This window comes from Cricetulus griseus (assembly GCF_003668045.3).
Source record: "Cricetulus griseus strain 17A/GY chromosome 1 unlocalized genomic scaffold, alternate assembly CriGri-PICRH-1.0 chr1_0, whole genome shotgun sequence".
Taxonomy (NCBI): Eukaryota; Metazoa; Chordata; class Mammalia; order Rodentia; family Cricetidae; genus Cricetulus; species Cricetulus griseus.
The window spans coordinates 203290111-203305664 of record NW_023276806.1 but is presented as its reverse complement, the minus strand read 5'-3'; the positions used below and the strand labels follow the sequence as shown (position 1 = coordinate 203305664).

Sequence of the window (15554 nt, the reverse complement as noted above, 5' to 3'; positions counted from 1 at the left end):
TAGATGACCATGGCTTGATTCTTTAGCAAAGTCCCTTGACAAACACTATAGAAGTGACTTATCCAAGTATCACATTCAGTTTTATACTTTATTTTCTGCTTTTAGTTTCATAAGAAGATTTTCAAATAATAAATTGAGGTTTGAAATGTTACACTGAATTCCAAGTATAAGATGTGGCAAATGGCCTAACTTCTTTGAAGTTCATTAGCATTGTGTTCATGGAGAAAGAGAATGCAGATGTCTGCCAACACAATTTCAACCTTAGGTTTCTGATGGAAGGCATGCAGATGCTGTTTGGTTGTATTTCAGAAGACATACAGACACTATGACAATGCGTATGAGGCATGTAATGGGACTTTCAGTGACTATATCACTGATTTATGTGTGCCAGTTATATATAGCTACATCTTACAACAAATTCTCAGCAAGTCCCAAAGTCCCCATAAAGTAGGTAGCAATTTTGTACATCTCATGGCATGGTCTGATTAACAAAGTCAGGAGCCCAGGAAGGGTACTCATTGAGGTTAAACATAGAGTCCATCCAGGTGAACACACCCAGCATCACCACAGCAACACCCAAAATATTTACTCCAAGTCCAGCTTTAACCTAGAACAGGAAAAAGCATAAATATTAGTCTCCTGGGGAAAAATCCTACAAAGCTTTCAGAATTGCATTACACAAAGCATACACCTGATCTACATGCACGCTCAATGACCTGTATAAGCTGTGATTATCATCAACTAGGGATATTCTACCTTCCAAGTCAAATGAGAATCTGTTCCTAAGTACGTTTTGATGGCACCAGAGAGGTTTCTCTTTGGAATATATGTAAAGTCAATCTGCCCTTATATGTTACTACCATTTGTTTGTTTTTTTATTTTTTCCATAGACCATAACTTTGCTCATTTGTTTATAGAATATCTTTGCCTGGTTATGTGATACAGTACTGGAGGACGGTAATTGTGAAAGGGACTCTGTGGCCTGCAAAGCCTAAAATAGTCATGGTTTGTTCCCTCACAGTGAATGTTCGGCTACTCCTGAATTATCCGCACTAAAACATGGCTTTCCAAAAGGGAAAAATTTAGTATGATTACTATGGATATCCTTACTGTCCGTGCAAGCCACACATTTATTCCATAAGTCTGTCTATATTCACACACACACACACACACACACACACACACACACACACACACACGGTATATTTTATATTAAACATATTCTATTTTCCACCAAAATGTTATGCACCTTGTACACAGAAATATTTCCAGCAGTTTTGTTTTTGTGAGATGAAGGGATAGCAATCAGAGTTGGAAGAAGGAACAGGGACTCACCTTGTAACTTCATGGATGTAGAAACTCACAGAATTGACTTTGACTATCTGCTCATTTGGGTTGGAAATTGGTGATAGAGACTGGGTTAAGACTAAAATAATCTCAAATTGGTTCTCAGCTACCTCTATTTTTGTATTTGGAGACAACATGTGTGTTCTACCACTTAAATTTACCTTTGTCTCTCCCAGGGGCCCTACAGGTGCCAGAAGCTACAGCAAAGATATTTTTCCTCAGGCACTGGGCAGGGTCTTCATCAGAGCAAATGTTGCATAAGCATTTGTGATAAAGAAGAACCATAGTGTTGCTTTGATTGACAGAGTTTTTTGACTTCTTGCCTTAGGTTGGATTATCATCCTGACATAAGTTTAAGGAGTCAAGATAAGAAATTCTGTGCACTTTTCCTTTCCCCCAGGCCAGTGCTCATGCTTTTCACATCTCTATTTGTGACCATAATTCTAAGGATATGTCCACATCTAGCATGTCTGCTTTTTAAAAACAATTCTAGGACCGGCCATGCACACAGTTTTAGAAACGGACTTCAAACTCTGATTTTCCCAATGGTGGACTGGAGTGAGAGGGTAGCACCTATTTGGCCCATCACATATAGAGGCATACTGGATGGTAGTGTGTTCTTTTAGCTGTTGACTTACCATGTCAATGACTTTCAGGTGGCCATAGGAAAAAACTATAGCATTGGGTGGATTTGCCACTGGCAGAAGGAATGCAAATGATGTACAGAGTGTGGAAGGCAGCAAGATATAAAGAGGGTTCACATGAATGGCTTCAGCCTGTGCGAAAAGCCAAAAGAGAGTTGAACTTAAATGCTGAGGGCAGGCACCAAACACACAAATGAGCAAGCTTACTGTAAAATACTTCCCCAGAATTATGTTGAAACCTAATAGCATAAAATTATGTCTAATTTATACCTTTTCAGAGTATTTAAAAGTGTCTCTTATTTTTATGGTCATTGTTAAATATTTAGACCTTTATGACTCATTTAGGAAATAAAGTGTCACTTATGTCAGAAACTACATAAAACCAAATGTATTTATTATGTAATGAGTGTTATATACATGCACATGATATACTATATAATACAGCATCTTTGTGTGTTCTTAAACATTTTAGAATATTATAAGATGACTGGTATAGCTCAAAATAATAGATGATGTCACAGAGGTGAGAAACACCAAAAGGAATTGTCAAGTGTGCAGCTAACAACCAAGAACATCGGGGGAAGGCTCTCTGGCTGTAGAGATTTTCAGGGCATTGCTAACTCTATCACTTCTGTGAGAAATTTAAAATTCCTTAGTAATATTAACTTAAGGAGAATTGTTATTATCTGGAACTTGTCACATAATTTCCTAACAGCTTTATTTCACTAAATAAAAACAGAAAGCTGAGATGACATTTTGCCTGTGATTTCTTGCCAATAAACAATTGGTAAACAACACATATTTTCTTTTCTAATTCGAGTCAGCATTCAAGCCCATGAGCAAATAACCCTGTGGAGTGGCTGGAAAGCATTTTCAAAAAGACCATCCTTATTTCTTTAAAACAATTCTTAACGTAAACTGCTTTCTTTTCACCAAAATAACCCACCTGAATCAGAAAAACATTTCAAAGCTATCTCATGTAATTGCTATGGAGCATGGAAATGGGGGGGGGGGCTCTTTCCCCCTCTCTTAGCAAATTGTCTCACTTATTCGCTGGGCATCAGAAAATGGTCTAAGATATTTAGGCGGCATGACTAAGACTATGTCTCATTCATCTGTACATCTTTTATAGGAAGAACTTCTCAGAAACGTAGGAACACTGTCCTGAAGGGAGATATTTCAAAGTGGCAGGAACCATTGATTCACCTTATAGCTTTGATGGATTCAGATGGTTTCATATATTTGCAAATGCAAATAAAACAACAAACAAATCCATGCCTGGACAGAGAGAAAGTAAATTGTTTACTAAAGATTATTCTACTTGAATATCAAACATAGTTCCCTTGAGCAAAGGTCATCTGGTGGAGATAAAAACCATGTAAAGTGCTAGCAGGTGGTGGCATCGCACATCTTTAATGCTAGCACTGGGGAGTTAGAGGCAGGGCAAACACTGTGAGTTCAAGGCCAGCCTGATCTACCGAGCAAATTCCAGGATAACCAGAGCTACAGAGAAACCCTGTCTTGAAAAGCAAAAATACAAAACAAAACAAAAAAGACCATGTAAAGTTGATTTCAGAAGATCCTTTTGGGCCAAAAGAAACTCGATACCACAGGATGCGAACTTGCAGTCAAAACAACAGCAAAAACGTACTCTAGAGGAAAACAACATAAATGTAACACTCACCAAAGGAGATAATATTGGGAAAAGAATGGTGATGGTAGCTGGGTTGCTGGCTACTTCTGTCAGAGATGTGACCATCAAAGAAGATATCAGAATTATTAGCCAATTTGGCAATGAACCTAAAGGAGATAGTTTACTTCCTATCCAGCTAGATAGTCCTGATTCCTACAAAACAAATTTGTATTTATTATTCACATAATTCATTTTTTTTATTAATTCAATTTTTTCATTTACTTTACAACCCAATCATGGTTTCCCCTCCCTCCTCTCCTTCTGTTTCCTGTCCCACCTCCCCTCGCTGTCCCCCATCCACTCCTCGTCTGTTTCTGTTCAGAAAGGGGCAGGTCTCCCTTTCAACAAAACATGCTATGTCAAGTTGAGGTAAGACAAGCTCCTCCCTTTGTACTGAGGCTGGGCAAGGCAACACAGTATGAGGAATAGATTCCCAAAAGCCAGCCTAAGCATTAGGGACAGGCCCTGATCCCACTGCTAGGAGTCTCACAAATAGACCAAGCTACACAACTGTCACACATCACATAATTCAGTTTAATGAAGCATGATTTAATCACACACACATAAACACATACACATTTGCTAAGTTAGTTTCTAGAACATCATTTCCTATATTCTTGTGTTTTGGTAAACATGGATAGTTTTGACATGGACAAGTTTTCAAAATTATTCCAATATGATTGTCTTGCTTTAAGAAGTTTAATTGTCTCTCCATGCTTTTTCTCTATTTAATGTTAATTTTATATAATTAACATATGTAAATGTCTTGATAAGTCATGACGGACTATAGAGCTTGAAGAATAGGGAAGCCTCAGGCTCATCTCCCTTCTCCTAAACTGTATCCCCCAGAAGCAAGAACTTTCAAATGTTACTAGCTTTTGCACTGATACTTAGGTATTAGAATAGTCATCCTTCAAAATAACATTCTAATTATTCTTTTTTTCTTAAAATTTCAACTTAAAACATTATTTATTGATTGCCTAATATGTTACCTGAGGATTATGTTTTAGTATGCCATTTATCACAGGTAATATCTTCTGCCTCTTAATTCCTCATTACATAGCAATACTTTGGTTAAATCAATATTTGATATTTACTGCTGTCATTATATAAATATTGTCCATTGCTGAGCCATTTAGTCATCTAATATTATGTTTACTTTTCTTGTTTTCCAAAGAAAACATTATTCTGCTTGCTTAGTTGTCTAAGTACTTCTCACTAATTCATCATGCTTTTCAAATTATCTAGAGACCTATCCAACAAGCAAACAAACACTAGAAGAAAGTGGGTTTGTTTTCTTCATGTTCCCTCAAGATGTCTGTCCTGGAATAGACCCTCCTTATGCTCCATCTGGACTAGATTCATTTTGAACCTACTTAGTTCCCCCCTTGTGCCACCACTCTGCTTTGTGGGAACCCCTCCTACATTCCACTCATTTGGAGAAACACATCTTTTCATATGTGCTGAGATTGTTGGATAGAAGGCACATTTGCAGAGTCTCTCTAGGTCTGAAAATTCTATTTCTCTTCACACTATTTTTTTCTTGTTCTGATTTCAAGAATTCTAGCTTTGAAATCATTAAAATTGTTCAGCAATGCTAAGCAATTAATTTATTTTCTGTGTCTTCTGTGGGGTTCTTTAGGCTGATTGAATACCCATCTTTGATTCAGTGCATGCAGTCTAAAAACTTGCCTGCACTCAATTAATAGGTTTGCTATTCTGTTTTTTCCCTCTAAGAAGTAGGAAAAGTCTACCTTTTGTGAGATTATACTTATGACAAACTAGGCTATGCATCAGGAAAAAAACTGATTATAAGCAGTAAACTCAGTTCCAAAGTGAATACAAATGTAACTGGCATGGGCACTAGATATCAGTAGTATTGTTTATTGTTTTGATTCATATACAGAATTAACTATTTTATTTGTTTTATGTTAGCATATGTGTTTGTGCAAGTGCATGTTTGTGTGTGGGGGGGGGGCGGGTGTAAGCCTGAGTTTGATATCAAAAGTCTACCTTGATTGCTCTTCATGCTATATGTGGAGGCAAGTTTTTTCAGATGAACTCAGAGTCCACTGATATGGCTAATCTATCTAGCTTGCTTTGGAATTACAGAGGGCCACTGCATCCACCTACCATTTACATGGGTCCTGAGGATTTGAACTCTGCTCCTCAAGCTTGCAGAGGAAGCATTCTAACCAATGCGCCATAGATGAATATGAATATTAGCTTTATGAATTTATACATATAATGATAATGAATGTAGTGGTTAGCAGTATAAAAACTAAAGTATAAGGACTTCCTAGGAGATGAACGAAGAGTCTGTTTTATCTAGGTCTGATTGAGACGTAAGAGGAGCGCATCACTTGTTTGTGATCCTTTCTGGAGTCTGCTGTGATTCTATCTCTACCTCAAGATTCTGAGATCTACAATGTAGAATTGTCATGAATTCCTCCAGCATGAACCTCTTAATAGCTCCCTTAGCCAAGAATCATAGAGGATTCACTTCTAAAAAATTCCTTGTGTCATTTTTAGAAGTGGCCTTCCTTTCTACTCCATTTCTCTTTCTAAACAGTCTCTTAAGGAGTTTGTAGACTAATGTTCTAGTTTTCTTATCTTTTCCCAATTTTACTTTAGTCTTAGTTGAAATATAGTTACATCATTTCCCTCTCTCTTCTCTCTGCAACCCTTCCCATCCTCCCCATTCCCTCTGAAATTCATGCCACTCCTTTATAACTGTTATACACACACATACACAGACTCACATACATGAATGCATATACACACATACACATATATAAATATATAGGATGCTGAGAGTGTTAGTGTTGCTAATGTGTGTATTTTGTAGGCTGGACAATCATCTCTTTTTAATGTTTACTGTCTTTTACCCTTTTGTTATACTTCTGACATATGTTTGATTTTACCTTTTAACAATGCTGCTGTCTTTTAAATATAAAGTTGATATCATAATTCTGAGTTTTAGAAAATTTGGGATTTTTTTAAAATGATATTTCCTTTACTTTTCATGTCGTTAATATTTATAACATCTCTTTGAGGCACCAATGACAAAATTTAATGTGTTTTTCCCTTTGTTCATTCTTTTTGTCTTTTCCTTGTTCCATTTCTGTTTATTTCTAGATTTCATTTTATTTTTCTGTCTTTGGTAATTCATTTTTATTTAAAGAGACCATTAAATGGTAAGCAAGGATTGTTGACAGAGACCATGCTTCAACTTTGCTATAGAATAATCCAATTTTCTAAAGGCTGTGTGGCCCTTCATGAATGGGGATGGTATTTGAAGAAATCACATAACCTTGGAAGCGTTAAAACCATCTTTAATATTCAGCTCTGCTTTTCCTGTGCTTATAATATAATTTGTTGCTTCTAATTCTTTCTCCCTTTCAGGATCTTACTCTTAAATCACCTAATTTCTTGAGGACTCTTTCATGTTCTGACCCATGTTGTTCATCTACTTGCACAAAATCATTTACTCCTACAACATTTTCCTTCTATCTTGTATGGTTTTGAACACCTTTTGTCTGTTATTGCTTGTGCCATGCAGTTTTTATCTTTAAAGACTGGTAGGATTTTTTTTGTCACTATTATTATTGTGTTCTTGGGAGTTTAGGAAAATTTGAGAAAACAGTATTTAATCTTTCACAGTTATCATAGAAAATGGCATTTGAGGATTGTGTAAAAAATCAACAAGAGAGAGAAATTATTCGCTGGTAAGAGTTGGAAAGTCTATTACTTTTCGAGACATCAATCATCTTAAATCAGGGGCATTTAAGAGAGAAGTCACAACATGAGGTAAATAGCACATAATTGCCATCTCATGCTTTTTTCTTTTTCTTTTCTTCAAGTAGAAATATACTCTGGCTTGAGACATTTGCCAGACAAATTATGACTTTGAGCAAAACTTTTTTCAAGATGTCTCCCAGCATTTTGGAAAACCAATTTTTAGGGTCATATTTGTGTACTCTTGTGGGAAGCTGAGGACTTCAGTTTGTTTAGTCAAGAGGAGTTTTTGTTTTTTCTGAAAGTTCTGTGGGATGCAGATTCTGGTTACTAGGATTTCTGAAATGAATTAGTCTTCCCTCCATGGTTTTCCTAATTCTTCCACTGAGAGAGCCATGTGCATCAGACTAAATCCACACCTTTTCATTTCCTCAGATTTTGCTGTTCTAGGGTCTGGTCGATGCTTTCAAAGCCACTTTGAGTGTCTAGAGTCCAGTCTAGACATATTTTGAGGAGAGATGAGCAAAATTCTTATGAATGCCAGACTTTCTGATTCTGCTTCCTCACACTTCAAATCAGCAGACATAGAGATGCCAGTGATTTATTCTGAGAATTCAGATCTCATTACTGCTGAAATAGTAGAAGAGAAAATTGTTATTGTTGTATATCTCTGCCATTTTCATCTGGACAGGTTATGAGGCAAGGCAAATATAAGCCTAAAGCAATTTTGCGAAAGGCTCTCTGAATCAGGACGACTTCTAAGGCTTATAGTTATTACTGAATCCTATTGCTAAAAGTTCAGAATCTAAATACTATGCAGAAACTAGTAAGGATGTTAGAAGCAAATAATATTCTCCTAACAAATTATCAAGAAGAAAAGAGAGCAATGTGTCCTGAGAATTGAAATAAATAAATAAATAGATAGATAGATAAATAGAAAGACAACTTCTAAGAAGGTCACAACTCCTCCCTTGTCATTCTCCTGTGTGTGACTGAGTATGGAAATGGATGCAAATGACTCTGAATATTTAATAGAAGGCTATAAAACCCACGAGTAAGTGATTTGCAGTCAGACAGAAGGAAAAATATTATTTGCTTTCCAAGAAAACTTTTTGGGAGCTTCAGACATTGATGCTATATTTACACCATACTCAAGTTCTCTCCCCAAACTTCTCCCATGTCTCCCCTACTAAATTCATGGTCTCTTCTCTGATTATATGTAATTATTCATATGTATTAATTTTGTACATATATATATATATATATATATATATCTTGTATGTACATATGCCCTTCTCTTTATTTGACAATGACAGAATGATGGCTTCTTGAATTGAAACCCAAGAACAGCCCAAATCCCACATGAAACAACCTAAGAATAAGTAAGCAAACAACGTGTTCCATTAGGAATCACGTTTTTGAATCTCTGATTTTGCTCTTACTAAACTACTCTTCTAATATAATATCATGAATTAAGAATTTTAATCTTCCTCACATTATTTCCTTTGACATGCTGACATACTGTAACACTGCTATTCATGCTTATGGCCTGTAAAAGTTCTTGAACTACGAACTCACCTCATCTGTGTGGGATATTACATGTCTATATGAATTCTGCATTATTAAAATGAGAGGATAAAGGTGAATATGCCCAAAGCCTGAATGTGTCTGTGTTCTTCTTTTCAACCATCTAGCTAATTGTTAAATATCTTACACACTGGGTATTACCTGACAGCCATCTGCCAGGGCAAAGCCTCCACCAACAAGAATGGCTATGTCCCAAGGCATGAATGACTGGAATTCTTTCCAAGTAATCAGGGGAGAGTAATCAAAAGCAACTGCAAAACAAAACAAAAACCTTACAGTTAAATATTGTTGAAAATAAGAAAATAGGGCAATTTTTATCAGTATCCTTAATAATCATTTCACAAGAAGCTTACAATATTATGATACTGTTTTCAATGCAGACATTTGACCTTGACTTTGAGATTCCACTGACCGGAGGTGGAATATTGAATCCTAATGATTAAAAATGCTATAACTTGGGTGCTGGAGAGATGGCTCAGCAGATAAGCCCACTGGCTGCTCTTCCAGAGGATATGGGTCCACCAATTCCTACCATCTATGTGGTGGTTCGCAACTGTCTGTAACTTTAGTTACAGGTCTGACACTCTCTTCTGGTCTCTACAGGGACAAGGGATCTGAAGAGTGCACATACATATATGTGCCAGGAAACACTCATACATATAAAAATACTTTAATACACTTTCAGAGAGTTACCTGGAGAAATCCTTCAGATAATAGTTGAAGTGTGTCTTAATAAAATTTTATGATGTTATGATGTTGTCATTAGTAATGTTATCCATTCATTGGCTCATCTTTCTACTCTTACTCTAGGATGGTGCATTGAACTCAGCTGTCAAGTGGACATGACCTAGAATCAGCCGAGAAGGGAGACTTAATGAAGAATTATCTTGATTCACTTGGCCTTTAGATATGTTTGCGGGGAGGGGGGGGACGACTGTCGTGACTATTCATTGATGTGGGAGTCCTGAATTTTATAAGAATAGAGGAAGTTTCAAAATCATGAGTGTATTTGTTTCTTTTTGCTCTTGATGGTGGATGTGATGTGACTGAAGTTCTTACCTTGATATCTAACCAGTGATGGATTATACCCCAGGACTGTAAGCCAAATAAGCCTTCCTCTTTCTGTGTTATTCTGTTGTCAGGCTATTTATGTCAGCAGCCAACATGAAACTATGCTTCAAAACTATTACAACCCATTTGCCCTATGTATGTAACATAAGAATACAGCCCCTGAGAGTTGATACTAATATAAAGCACAGGCATGAGTGAATTGTGGGTGAGAAATGCAGGTAGGAGAATACATGATCCTGCAGATGTGTTTACTTCTCTGTCCATGGGTTGTAAGCTCAGAGAGTGCTCCCCCTGAGCAACTATTACAATGGTGACCCAGGTTACATCTACATGGGGCTTATTTTCTTTTTTATTCAAGGCCTTCTGAGAAACTATAAGTAATCTTTCTCATGAAATTCATTATTTTTGAGGGGAGGGGGTTTCGAGGGAGGGTTTCTCTGTGGCTTTGTAGGCTGTCCTGGAACTAGCTCTTGTAGACCAGGCTGGTCTCAAACTCACAGAGATCTGCCTGCCTCTGCTTCCCAAGTACTGGGATTAAAGGTGTGTGCCACCACTGCCTGGCCATGAAACTCATTCTTTTCGAGGTCCTCAAAATTATTACTGAGGTCTCATCAAGAAGTGACTCCTAAATTCTTTCCTTGATTTTGGCAAGGGAGGTGCTATCTTTCATAGAAGAGCTGGAACCTGGGTATAGAAGGAAATCTACTGCTCACTTCTGTAAACTCTAGTGAGTCTTCCTGTAGGTGGAGATAAATGCTGGCTGGATAGGGATTCCAGGGTGTAAGTGAGATATGATATGATATGATAGAAGTTGTGCTGACATGGCCATTTTTAATATTCTATGTGCTAACTGAAGCTTATGGAATTTTAAATTCTTCAAAAGGTCTTCTATAAATTTTGAGTTAGAAATGATACTCAACCAATTTCTCCTGAAGATGTAGTTTTTGTCAATTTCTTAGCTGGAATTAGAAAGAAAAGTAGTCCTGCAACTAAAGCAACAGTTGAATCTGTAACATAACCAGGGTACCTGAAAAATATGAACAAATATGTGCATTAAAGATGGTATGAAGAACTTAGATGAGATGTCAATTAATTATGTTAATAATCATCACATAGAAGTGATAATAAATAAAGGTATTCTACTCTGGACAGTCTGAATTGATGTAACTTATAAGGACCAATCATTCCAGAATGCATTCCTAATAATTGAATACATTTCTCATATTGTCAGTACTTAATAAATAGAGATGATACCTTATCAGACCCAAGAGAGCAGAATTTTCAGGTAAACTTCAGATTTGTTAACCAATTTTCTCCTTGAAATATTGCCTTTTATTATAATGTCAGAGAAATGAGGTTTAAAGAGTTGCTGGAGTTTGGCAAAGACCCATGTAATTGATTTATAATGTCATTTATTGGATTTAGCGAGACATGCTGTTGCTAGTGTCCCCTCAAACTCTTCTATAAACTGTGAAAGCAAATTGATCTGGTTTCTAGGAAGAAACACCTGCTTCTGCAGTGGGTACTAAACATACATACAAAGGAAATCAACCCGTTTGATGCTTTGCCCTCTGGAAACTTAAGAAGATTAATTATCAGAATGGCATACGAGATGCTCACAAATGATCCCTATACAAATTAAGAATAATGCAAGAACAGATGGGGCTAGGGACTGCCAGACCGTTCTAGCAAAAAGACAGGTTCCCGGAAGCCTCAGCAGTTAAGAGGCACCTGGACATTATACAAATGAAACAGACACAAATAATTAGAATATAGCTTGAGAAGTCAGTAATAGCAACTATGTGCACTTTTGTAGCCTGAAGAAATATGTACATCATAAAGCTTGTTTTTCTATCTTATATCTCAATCTACTTATTTTCTATACAAGTGTCTATACTCTTGTAGTTTATTGTAAAACTCTAAATAATCAAGGAAGTACATTATTTTTCTCAATTTGATATATTTTTTTAAAAATATCTTAATACAGGCTTTTTATTTCCTTCATAACAAAAAAACCTATAGTGGCATAATTATTTCTCAAAACCTGACCAATACTTGTAAATATATTGTTTCCTTATTATTCTATTTTAGTTACAATTCTTTTTGGCTAAGCTTTTGCCAGACTGGGCCAGGTGTCATGTAACTGGATTTTGTTTTATATGAAAAGACATATTGAAATCAGTCCAGATTCAAACAGATGGAATGAAAACATTAGGTGGTAGCAATAAATCTTAATATATCATACCAGGTTTAGAAATTGTAACTGCTTAAAACCTGCAGATTTTTACATTTACAAAATACATACTTTAGTTAAGTCAAGATATAAATGTTGACATTCTCAAAACATTTTAAATTGTAATTATTTCACTATTATTTTGAATTTTGAGTCATTATGAAGAGAGTCATTTTGAGCACTATCAAGTATTAAACCTATACAGATTTTATTTGTCTTGGGATTGTTTTATTTATATTTTCAAGCTCTGTCCTTTTTCCTCTTTCCTATTGTTGTCTCTCACAATGCTAGGCAGCAGCAGAAGCACCTGCTCTTAGCAAACACTGTTTTCCTGCCACAAACAAAAACATCTCCTGAATGATGTTATCCTTGTATAAGGAAGAAAAGAATAGATGCTGGTTGTAGTGAGCATTTTATTGGGACTTTCTCCTAGTTTTTATTTGCTATTATTCCATCTAGCTCTCAATGCATGAGAGAGAGAGAGAGAGAGAGAGAGAGAGAGAGAGAGAGAGACTTTATAATACTGGAGGTTCCATTTTAAAGGGAGGCGGAGCTATTTATTTATTTTTCTTTAAATCCTACTAGAAAAATACAAAGAAACAATCTTCTATTAAACAATAGCTTGTTTTAAATAAATACACGATACTTTTGCTTTGGACCTCTCAAAATGAGAAGTTCTTTGCCCTAAAGGAATCAAGAGACTCAAGCTGATCTTTTAAAGTAGTACACCTCATGCATTGCTTAAGGCAAGGTGGTTGGGAGAAATTTGAATTCCTCCTATGCACCTTTAAAAAAAATATTGGCAATGCCTGTGAAAACAGAGAAGTCAGGCTGAGGGAAGATGGTGTTTCTCTCTTCCATCAGGCCAAATTACATCTGACTCAAAACAGTTTCTATTTGTGTTCCCAAACTATGTGGATTCTTGCTGGGAGTGTGAGACCGGAAGCATAAGGTGAAACTCTTCTAGATTTAAGAACCAGAGTATATTGGTCAAAATAGACTGAGAACACACTGAGTAGCATTTATTTCACACAATTTCTATTGGAAAAAAAATAGCAGTGTTCTCTGTGCTACCTTAATTTCCGTCTTCCAGGTAAAGGAAGCAAGGGTGCAGTGACTTGTCCAGAAAAAAACAAGATTCCCGCACACAGTTCGTCCAGTGCAGCTTTCAAAGCTCTGCTTCTAACCAATATAGATCCAGTCTATAAGAGACTCACAGCTCCTCTCCTAACCAGCCTAGACCCTGGTCTATACGCAGTTCAAATGTCTATCTTTGTTCTGAGGGAATAGCCCCATGTCTAATGGACTCTCCTTTTCTATACAGGGCATAATGGCCATCGTCTTTGCTTTCTTTACTTATACTTAATATGTCACCACAGGAGATTAGACATAAAATTTTTTTTCCAAAGAAATGGACAAAATATCTCACGCAGTTTTTCAACAGTTGTAGGAAGCGTTTAGCAGAGACACAGCACGGAACAGGAATCCAGTGAATACATACTCTGAAAACAGGACCGACCAGCCAGTGACAAAGCCAGGATCCCGACTGAACCAGAGCAAGGCCATTACCACGAAGATTACCAAGGTCACGATTTCTTGATACCTGTAGAAAAACCCGCTGCTGTCATTTCTTATTTTTTTCAACATTGGTGAAAACTCTGAGCTGTGGGAACATGATGCTTTCTTATTTGGAGAGTGCCGCGCTCTTAGAAAAGGCCCTTTCTCGTTAGTCTCTGAAGTTTGTTTGTTTTTTTGTTTTGTTTTGTTTTTTACCTAGCAAATTTTAATTGGGCAATGGTATTATTTAATTTAAGTGGCTTACAGCCACTGAGCTTTTCAGATTTGTGTTCTTAGTCAAGTGTTAATGGCTCCCTTGCCGGCAAGTTCATGATTTTTTTTTTTTTTTAACATTAACTGCTTGTGTTTATCTGTGTGGGTTTGCATTCATGCATGTGGTGTGTGTGTGTGTGTGTGTGTGTGTGTGTGTGAGGAGAGAGAGAGAGAGAGAGAGAGAGAGAGAGAGAGAGAGAGAGAGAGAGGGAGAGAGAGAGAGAGAGAGAGAGAACCCGTGCATATCTTACCTTATTGGCCCAAGTTTTTCATATTCTTGCTTGATCACCTCAGCACACGCTTTTTCTTTGAGTGTTTTGGTTTTGCCACATTTGAACATCTCCTTAAAGCTGGAAAAGATAAGAAAGCTTTAGAATTAAGGAAATTATTCTATCCCCCCCTTTATGGAGGAACTTTTTGAAGGCTGCATAAATGTATAAATGGAGTTCTCTGCTGACACCAGGAATCCATACCCTGTGCCCGAGCCTCTTTCATTGATTATTCTCATTGACTATTCTCTTCTCCGCATTGTCTGGCTTCTAGATGTCTGATTTTTGCATTGCTTCCCATGGCGTCTACCCATCTACTCCCTTTATATGTCTTTTGTTCTACTCACGTGTTTTCACATGCCACTCAGCTTCATCAGTCTCTATACCATGATAGCTATAAATGTTTAGTATATACTTGATAATTATATTACTTTAAAATGTATATTTATTGGGCATCTTGGTTGCTAAGTTGCTCCTGTACATATGGAAGCTTCATCCCATTGTGTAGAGATGGAGGGCATGGACAGGACAGTAACACAGATGTTCTCTTTGGCCCAAATTCCACTCCATTTTTGCCTTTAGCTGCTTGCTTTTGTAGCCTCTCACTGTCATTTTTATTATTATTTTTTGTCTCAAAGTCTAGGATCTTTAAAATTTTGAACATTTTTTGTGGGACATTACTCTGTATTTTTTTTTATTGGTAGGGTTTATTTTATTTTATTTGAATTACAAACAAGATTTTTTTTTTAAATCTTTCTGTAGGAAGAATCAGATGAGGAAATAGATTCCTAGGGATTGCGTCTTGGAATGATGGTGACTAGACCAGTTAGGTCCTTATGTGTGTGCAGTAAACACAGAAGCAAGCTTCCCTAAAGTCATAGTTTAGGCGAGAGTGAGGAGGAAGATGGAGCAGTGACAAAGTTATTGCCAACATAGATATAGTTTATGCCTGGTCATCACTTCTTCATATAACTCTGCTATAAAACATTGTCCCATGTTTCTTTTTTGAAGGAGCAGAATTTCCTTGGTTCATTTTGCTGTTGTTGCTTGTCTGTTTGTTTGTTTAAGACATGGTCTCTCTACATAGTCCTGGCTGTCCTGGAACTCATTATGTAGACAAAGCTGACCTTGAACTCATAGAG

General features: G+C 36.7%; 1 protein-coding gene across 1 annotated transcript in view; it reads right to left on the bottom strand.

Annotated features, from left to right (window-relative positions):
- Positions 1-469: 469 nt before the first annotated feature.
- Positions 470-15554, bottom strand: part of Slc13a1 (solute carrier family 13 member 1) — an 84453-nt gene continuing 69368 nt past the window's right edge. Inside the window, exons 9-15 of the mRNA XM_027390000.2 lie at positions 14395-14493; positions 13815-13916; positions 11001-11107; positions 9151-9260; positions 3676-3837; positions 1986-2123; positions 470-607 (exon numbers count right to left, since the gene is read on the bottom strand). Coding sequence (XP_027245801.1) covers positions 470-607; positions 1986-2123; positions 3676-3837; positions 9151-9260; positions 11001-11107; positions 13815-13916; positions 14395-14493 — 856 coding nt within the window. The remainder of the gene's footprint in view (positions 608-1985; positions 2124-3675; positions 3838-9150; positions 9261-11000; positions 11108-13814; positions 13917-14394; positions 14494-15554) is intronic.